Here is an 8,340-nt window from a genome sequence, read left to right as displayed (position 1 = left end):
GTAGTGATGGCGGAGGTGCTGGTTGTAGTGATGTGGTGAGGGGGTAGTGATAGTGGACATGGTGGTTGTAGTGGTGCTGGCGATGGTGGAGGTGGTGGGGATGATTGTGGTACGGCAGTGCTTCTTCCTCTGAATCTATTGCTCAGCACAATAGCACAGCATCCCAAATCCAACTTCCTCCACTTTTCCTGGGAACCAGGACTTTGAACATGAGGCCTGTGCTCAATAGAGTCCCTCTTCCAGGTGGATGGGAAGCTCCAGCTAGGACTTCAGTTACTTCTCTGAAGACCCTGGAGCAGGCTGTGCTACGGACATCAGGCCCAGGAGGATGGGGCAGGGAGAGCCTGTGGATGGGTGCTCTGGAGCTAGGTGCGTGTTAGCACCGTGAGAGCCATGATGGAGAGGATGGATGACAGACTAAGGCCAGACCAGGGTTCAGGGAACTGAGAGATGAGGACCTACTAGGAACTGCTTGTGTGCGGCTGGCTTGTGGCTTTGCTCCCCCTCTAGGGAGCATGCTAAGGCTTGCAGCTAATGTCTAGCAACTGACCCTCTGAAAGAAAAACATTTTTAAAAGTCCCGATTCATAGTGTTTGCTGATTTCCGTGGTAAATACCCCTATAATGGCTGCTCGTAAGCTGCCCATGTGATATCACTGAATGCGGAGTTGGGAAGACACGTGTGGTAGTGCACATAATCTGGTATCTCCACCGGACAGGTACAATAGATGTAAACAATCTCAAGAGCAGAGGTAATAGTAAACTGTAGTAAAAAGAACTGAGAAGTGATTTTTTTGAGTATTTATTACCTTGGCTTGTAATGTAATATATTTAATTGTAAATTTATGTGATTTAATTTTTAATCGTGGCTGTTTAACAACTGGCTGGCAGACTTCCTGGACTTCTCCAGCTGGCTCTGGTGAGGGCTGGGAACCGGCTCCAGCACACCAGCGACGGACAGCCTTTGCGCAGGGCACGGCTGTCCGGGGGGCTGGGGGCTGATGGGTATTGATGGGTCTCTCTGTTCTCCCCAGGCGGATGTTCCCATTCCTGTCGTTTACTGTGGCTGGGCTGGAGCCCACCAGCCATTACCGGATATTTGTGGACATGGTCTTGGTGGACCAGCATCACTGGCGGTATCAGAGTGGCAAGTGGGTGCCGTGTGGAAAGGCTGGGGGCAACATGCCAGGTATGCGCCTCCTTGGGAACTGGGGGGCATGCTTTTTGTCTAATACTGGGCGCCCCCTGGTGGATCCAAGAGGAACCCCCAAGCCCCTGGCCCTGACTCCTAGGATTTCATTCTCTATTCCATCCCTCCCATCCCATCCCACCCCACCCCACCCCACTCCACCCAACCCCATCCCCTCCCACTTCTCACTTCCGTTCTGTTTGTCATCTCTTCTACTTTGCTCTAGCCTGTCTTCGGCTCAGTCCTCTGCCCCCAGCTCCCCCTGTCCTGCCCCGTCTGTCCTCCCCCTGCATCCTTCTTGCCATTCCCCTCAGAACAGGCAAAGAAGCCCCACATCACCAGGGGTCTGGTACCAAGGGCTGCATGCCAAAGAGATTAACTGTCCACAGGGAACCGCCTGTACGTCCACCCAGATTCTCCCAACACTGGAGCCCACTGGATGCGCCAGGAAGTTTCATTTGGGAAACTAAAGCTCACGAACAACAAAGGGGCCTCCAACAATGTGACCCAGGTGGGACTCCTCCCCGTGGGATAGCCCCGCACCCCTCCCTGTCCCCGAGGTCGCAGCGGGTCCTGCAGGCTGCTTCTGTTCTGGAAGAGCGACTTTTCTCCCTCTCTGACTCTGGTTCTTTTCCACCCACCTTGGGAGGAAGCTGAATCTCAGGGCAGACAGGCGTCACATTTGGGCCAACACGGACCAAACCAGCCAGGGGGTTTCTTCACTGAATCGTGGGCTGCCATCACTCGTGTACCATATTGGGTATAGAGTTGGTACCGGTGGTCCCAGCGAACGGATGCAAAGTTTCTTTGAGTTGAGCAATTCTATTAAAAGTGCCCTTATCCCTGAAAAGCCCTGTTTGTGCTAATACCTTGGTCACAATGGACATCTGGGGATAGGTAAAGGGGCAAGAGAATAGAATTAGTGCCCTGAAGAGGCCAGGGACTGGGGGTTGGAAGCCTGGGAGAAGTTATGTGGTGGCAGGGCAGAGGAATGGGCACGATGACCTCAGGGTCCTTTCTAGCTTGGCCATAGGGCTGGCCATAGGTGGGGCTGGGAGAGGGTTCCTTTGAACTCCCTCCTCCCACCCTCACAGCCGTCCTACCCTCTCTCAGATGATCGTGCTCCAGTCCCTCCATAAGTACCAGCCCCGGCTGCACATTGTCGAGGTCAGTGATGGAGAGCCAGAGGCGGCATGCAACGCTTCCAACACACACATCTTTACTTTCCAAGAAACCCAGTTCATCGCCGTGACCGCCTACCAGAACGCCGAGGTGAGGGCTCCCTGGGTGAGGGTGGGCTGAGCCTGTGGCAGGGCGGGGGGATGACGAGGGGGAGAGTGGAGCCCCCAGTCTTCCTGGAAGCGATTTTGGAAGTTCCCCGGCCTTAGACTCAGGACTCAGGTGACTCTGTTTCACTTCTCTCTAGATTACTCAGCTGAAAATTGATAATAACCCTTTTGCCAAAGGATTCCGGGAGAACTTTGAGTCGTAAGTGCCACTGGGTTCATCTCATGTTTGCAGAGGCCTCCTCTTGTCCCTCTGAGACCAGACAAGTGCTCAGCACGTCCCCTCTCTGCCTCTGCGGTGGGGAAGTGTGGGCTGGGTACGGGAGGGTGGCAGGCAAGTCAGGAAAGAGGGTCTGGGGAGGGACGTGAGACAGGCAGGCTCCTAAGTGACCAGTTCCGTTCGTGACCCCTGTCTTTTGCTTCCTGTTTGTTTTTTAGCATGTATGCATCTGTTGACACCAGTGTCCTCTCCCCACCTGGACCCAACTGTCAGTTGCTTGGGGGAGACCACTACTCTCGTCTGCTCCCCAGCCAGTGCCCCGTCCCCAGCTGTTTCTACCCCAACCTTCCCAGCCAGGCCAAGGATGTGGTTCCCCAGCCTTACTGGCTGGGGGCCCCTCGGGACCACAGCTACGAGGCCGAGTTTCGAGCTGTCAGCATGAAGCCTTCATTCCTGCCCTCCGCCTCTGGGTCCACTATGTCCTACTACCGAAGCCAGGAGGTCCTGGCGCCTGGAGCTGGCTGGCCTGTGACCCCCCAGTACCCTCCCAAGATGGGCCCAACCAGCTGGTTCCGCTCCACGCGAACTCTGCCCATGGAACCTGGCCCTGGAGCCTCAGAGGGGCGGGGGCCGGAAGACCAGGGCTCCCCGTCCTTGTGGACTGAGATCACGCCCATCCGGCCAGAGTCCAGCGACTCAGGACTGGGTGAAGGAGACTCTAAGAGGAGGCGTGTGTCTCCCTATCCTTCTAGTGGCGATAGCTCCTCCCCTGCGGGGGCCCCTTCTCCTTTTGATAAGGAAACCGAAGGCCAGTTTTATAACTATTTTCCCAATTGAGCAGTTGACATGGTGAAAGGAGCAGAAAGAGTGTCATCAGATTGGTGACACCAACTAACGTAGACCACAGACCCAGGACTGAGCCGTCCCCAGCTCCCTCTGTCCCATCTCCTTCTGTAGCTGGTTGAGGAAGAGGGGGGCCAAGAAGGATTCTGGGGTTCAGTTGCTGCCTCCTGGCCCACAGTGAAACCTGCGAGGAGTGTTCTTTGCCCCTTCCTCTGTCCCAACTACACTCATTAACCTGGTGCTGCTTCTGGTTGTGGGCTCCCAGCTGGAGAACAGAAAACAGACAATGGAAGGTCCGGGACACAAAGGAGCTTCCTCCCTTCTGCGGGGTGTAGGGGTGGGAGTGGGGGGGTCAGGATTAGGTGGGACAACCAGACTGGAGACTCAGATCTCTTCCTCTGCAGAGTAACTTTCAACATTTGTGTGTGTGTGTTAATCCCAGATCTGGAAATAAAGACACATGAATTTTATAACAGCCAGCCAGCCACAGTCAGGGGAGAGGACCCAATGACTTTGGGCAGCTGGCTTGGGCCGCACCCTCTTAGAGGCAGTGGGGTCCCAAGAAAGGGGCTGGAAAGGGGGGGGAGGGGAGAGGACCCAATGACTTTGGGCAGCTGGCTTGGGCCGCACCCTCTTAGAGGCAGTGGGGTCCCAAGAAAGGGGCTGGAAAGGGGGGGGATTGTGCACAACTCAAGAAGCAAGGTCTTGGGGGGGTGTGAGGGTGCATTTTTCTTTTTTATTTTTTGGGAACGGGGGAGGCTATTTATTGTACAGAGAGTGGTGTCAGGATATATTGCTTTTGTCTTCATCACTTTCTGAAAATAAACACGTAACTGTCAAGTGTGTCCTGCTTTAGTGCCTGGGTGGGGGACATGGGCGGGGACTCTACCGGGAACTGCAAGTGCGCCAAAGCTGTTCTCTCTGCTCTAGAACAGAACTTGAAGTTCCGAAGACCATGTACCTCCTAGAAACCAGAAGTGACTTCATTCAGGGGATAAACTGAGTTAGAGCAATGCTACGTGTCCTGCCTTTGGTGCTCAGGTTAATGGCTGATGCCACTTCTTAAGGTGTCTTGGGATACCCTGACCTGTAGAGCAGGGTGTGAGGGCAAGACCAGAGGATGGGGGCTGGATCGGGGCGGGTGGGTCTGAGGAGAAGGATGACACTTGATTTCTCTTTGCATTTCTAGCAGCTTTGGATCCTCCATCTTCATCTTAGGGTTGTTCAAGGATTAAAGGAGTAAAGGTAAATAGGACTACGTGAAATTGCTGTTTTTGTAGGTCAAAAACGGCCAAATATTGGCAATTTCATATATTTTACCCTAGTACGTGCAAAGGGTTTAGAACAGTGCCAGATAAACAGTAAGCACTCAGAGTGTAAACTACCATCATTGTCATTATTATTATTCTCTAGCTGTTTCTCTCTCTCCTTATACACATACTGAATGGCATTTGTAAAATGGTACATGCTTCTTTTAAAGAACTAAAGCAATGCAGAAAACTACAAAGACAACAATAAATTATCCTAAATCTTACCACCCATCAATAATTATCATTAACATTAGATGGATTGGAGAGACAGAAATATTTTTATAATATTGGAATCATACTGAAAATTCTTTTTCTTAATGAAACCTATTGAATTTTCATTAACAGAAGTTAATAATAATAATAACCCACCAAACCATCAAAACCCCCAAGAATCTCAAGTGAATGAGGACAATTGCCGAAGTCAAATCTTCCTTCTTGATAAGAGATATTTCCTGAAAGAGCACTCTAAGGTTAAAAAAGGAGCTTATGAGAAACATTAAGAGGTTGGAGTTACTGTTTGCCTCGCCCCAGTCCACAGTATACCCCATTCTAATGTGGGAACATCATTATAGGCTGTATAGGTGTTCTTCCAATTCTTTTTAGAGCCTGGAAAACTTCACTAATGTCTCACAGTTCACATTCCCTCTTTTACTGGTCTCTGCCCAGAGGTAATTTTCATCACCATCTAGTCAGAAGAAGGAAAAGATAATGAGACATACATATTTGCTTCCATCCTCTTTGGATTTGGAAGCTCATCTTCTTAAAATGACAAGAGGAGTTCAGCCATATTTCACTCTGTGAATGTAGATTAATCCTCCCCATGCCCCACCCCTTGGCTGTCACTCCTTGGAGTTAATGATATTAAACTGAGCGTATTTCCTTTCTTGGGAACTGTTGTGAGTAATTACAATACTCTTCTTTAAAAAAAATTGTTTTTTAATTAATTTATTTTATTTATTTATTTTGGGCTGTGTTGGGTCTTTGTTGCTGCACGCGGGCTTTCTCTAGTTGCGGTGAGCAGGGGCTACTCTGTTGGGGTGCGCAGGCTTCTCATTGTCATGGCTTCTCTTGTTGTGGAGCACGGGCTCTAGGCACTCGGGCTTCAGTAGCTGTGGCACACGGGCTCCGTAGTTGTGGCTCGCGGGCTCTAGAGTGCAGGCTCAGTAGCTGTGGCGCACAGGCTCAGTAGCTGTGGCGCACAGGCTTAGTTGCTCCACGGCATGTGGGGTCTTCCTGGACCAGGGCTCGAACCCGTGACCCCTGCATCGGCAGGCGGACCCTCAACCACTGTGCCATCAGGGAAGCCCAGGTATTAAGTTTTTTTCTCTATAAAAGGTATCTTTTAAAAATATATATTTCCTAATTGTTACTAGTATATAGAATTACAATTAATTTTGTATGCTAATCATAATAAGATCCAGCCACCTTGCTAAATTCTCTTATTATTTTTCAGTGGTTTGCTATAAATTCATTACTTTCTCTATGGCCAATCAGGTTATTTCAAATAACGAGAGTTTTATTTCCTCCTTTTGAATCATTATGCTTCTAATTTCCTCTTTTTTATTTTTTAAATTTTTATTGGAATATAGTTGATTTACAATGTTGTGTTAGTTTCAGGTGTACAGCAAAGTGAATCAGTTACACATATACATATATCCACTCTTTTTTTAGATTCTTTTCCCATATAGGCCATTACAGAGTATTGAGTAGAGTTCCCTGTGCTATGCAGTAGGTTCTTATTAGTTATCAATTTTATATATAGTAATATGTATATGTCAATCCCAATCTCCCAATTTATCCCTCTCCTACCCTTATCCCCTGTAACCAAAAGTTTGTTTTCTACATCTGTGACTCTACTTGTTTTGTAAATAAGTTCATTTGTACCCTTGTTTAAGATTCCATCTAATTTCTTCTTTCTTCTTCTTATCGTATTGTACGGGCCAGAACTTCAAGTGCTAGTTTCTTGCCCGTGGAGGGATGATTTCCCCCTATTTATTCCACTTTCCCCCTTATGCTGGTTTGGTATTTCTGTAACCTATTTCTCTTATTTTAGTGGTATCTCTATACAGTTTATATGCACATTTAACCTAACAACGTTGTAATGTTGAATGATATTTTGCCCTCCATTCTGGTCAGTAAAACAATTTTAGATCACTTTAGCTCTGCTCTAACCCCTCCTGACTCACTATTGCTTTCCCCCAACTTACTGATTTTGAACATTTCAGCTCTGTTTTTTTTTGTTTGTTTGTTTTTAATCCCATAGATTAGACTCCTGTATTATTTTACTGAGACAGAACTTGTTTGGGCTTACTTTTATGTTACTATTCGTTTTGTTCACTTTTCCTTTTTGCATTTCTACTTTTTTCTGGGATCATTTTCCTACTTTTTAAAATTTTGTATTTTATTTTATTTTATTATTTGGCTGCATCGGGTCTTAGTTGCAGCATGTGGAATCTTTTGCGGCACGCTGGCTTCTCTCTAGCTGCAGTGCACAGGCTCTAGAGTGAGCGGGCTTAGTTGCCCTGTGGCATGTGGGATCTTAGTTCCCCAACCAGGGATCGAACCCGCGTCCTTGCATTGGAAGGCGGATTCTTAACCACTGGACCACCAAGGAAGTCCCCATTTTCCTACTTCTTGAACTAAATCCTTTATATGTTCTTTTAGAGAGGATCTCTTTGTAAACTCCGCATGTGTTGTTTCTTATAAATATTGTTTTTTCCCTCGTTAATGAATAAGATTTGCTGAGAAGACAATTCTAAATGCTTAGTAATTTTTTTCTTATCATTTTATAGAAGTTATTCCACTGTCTTCTGACTTCTGTTGTTGTTTGTGAAATCTGCTGCTACCCTAATTGCCATTCTTTTGTAGGTCATCTGTCTTTTTCTTTCTGCTTTCCAGATCTTCTATTTATATTTGATGTCCAACAGACTCACTATGATGTGACAAGGTATGAATTGATTTTTCTTGCTCATTTTGGGATATTCTGTGCTTCCTGGATCTGTGTATTCATGGTTTTCATCAGTTCTGAAAATTCTCAGTCAATTATCTTTTATTTTTTTAATTGAATATAGTTATTTATAATATTATATTAGTTAATTATTTTTTAAAATATTGCTTCTTTCCATTCTCTTTAATTTCACCCTTTGGGACTCCAATCAGATGGATGTAGGAAATTGTTATTCTATTATTATTCATGTCTCACAACTCTCTATTATATTTTCCCCCTTGCCTTTCTTTGCTGCATTCTGGATAAGTTCCTGGGATATATGTTTTAGTTAAATTCTACTTTCAACTGTATCGAATAGGCTGATTGATTATCCCATCCATTGAGGGTTTTTTCCACAGTTTATAAAACAGTTTTCATAAGTATTTTATATCTCCATTAAGTTTTATTTCAAGGTTATGCTTTGCATTTTTATAAGTTCTATTTTTTCCAATTTGTACAATCCTGATGATTTCTTATTGTATGTTTTCCCTTATACTTGCATTCTTT

General features: G+C 46.7%; 1 protein-coding gene across 1 annotated transcript in view; it reads left to right on the top strand.

Moving 5' to 3' along the window:
• TBX21 (T-box 21) overlaps nucleotides 1-4,370 on the top strand; it is an 11,121-nt gene extending 6,751 nt beyond the window's left edge. The window contains exons 2-6 of the mRNA XM_029213245.1: nucleotides 1,034-1,188; nucleotides 1,578-1,699; nucleotides 2,302-2,460; nucleotides 2,615-2,676; nucleotides 2,913-4,370. Of these exons, the coding sequence (XP_029069078.1) occupies nucleotides 1,034-1,188; nucleotides 1,578-1,699; nucleotides 2,302-2,460; nucleotides 2,615-2,676; nucleotides 2,913-3,531 (1,117 nt within the window). The 3' untranslated portion in view covers nucleotides 3,532-4,370. The remainder of the gene's footprint in view (nucleotides 1-1,033; nucleotides 1,189-1,577; nucleotides 1,700-2,301; nucleotides 2,461-2,614; nucleotides 2,677-2,912) is intronic.
• The last annotated feature ends 3,970 nt before the right edge of the window (nucleotides 4,371-8,340 follow it).

This window comes from Monodon monoceros, unplaced genomic scaffold (assembly GCF_005190385.1).
Source record: "Monodon monoceros isolate NGI ecotype Baffin Bay Population unplaced genomic scaffold, NGI_Narwhal_1 Super_Scaffold_9, whole genome shotgun sequence".
Classification (NCBI taxonomy): domain Eukaryota; kingdom Metazoa; phylum Chordata; class Mammalia; order Artiodactyla; family Monodontidae; genus Monodon; species Monodon monoceros.
This window is presented reverse-complemented; position numbering and strand designations above follow the sequence as displayed.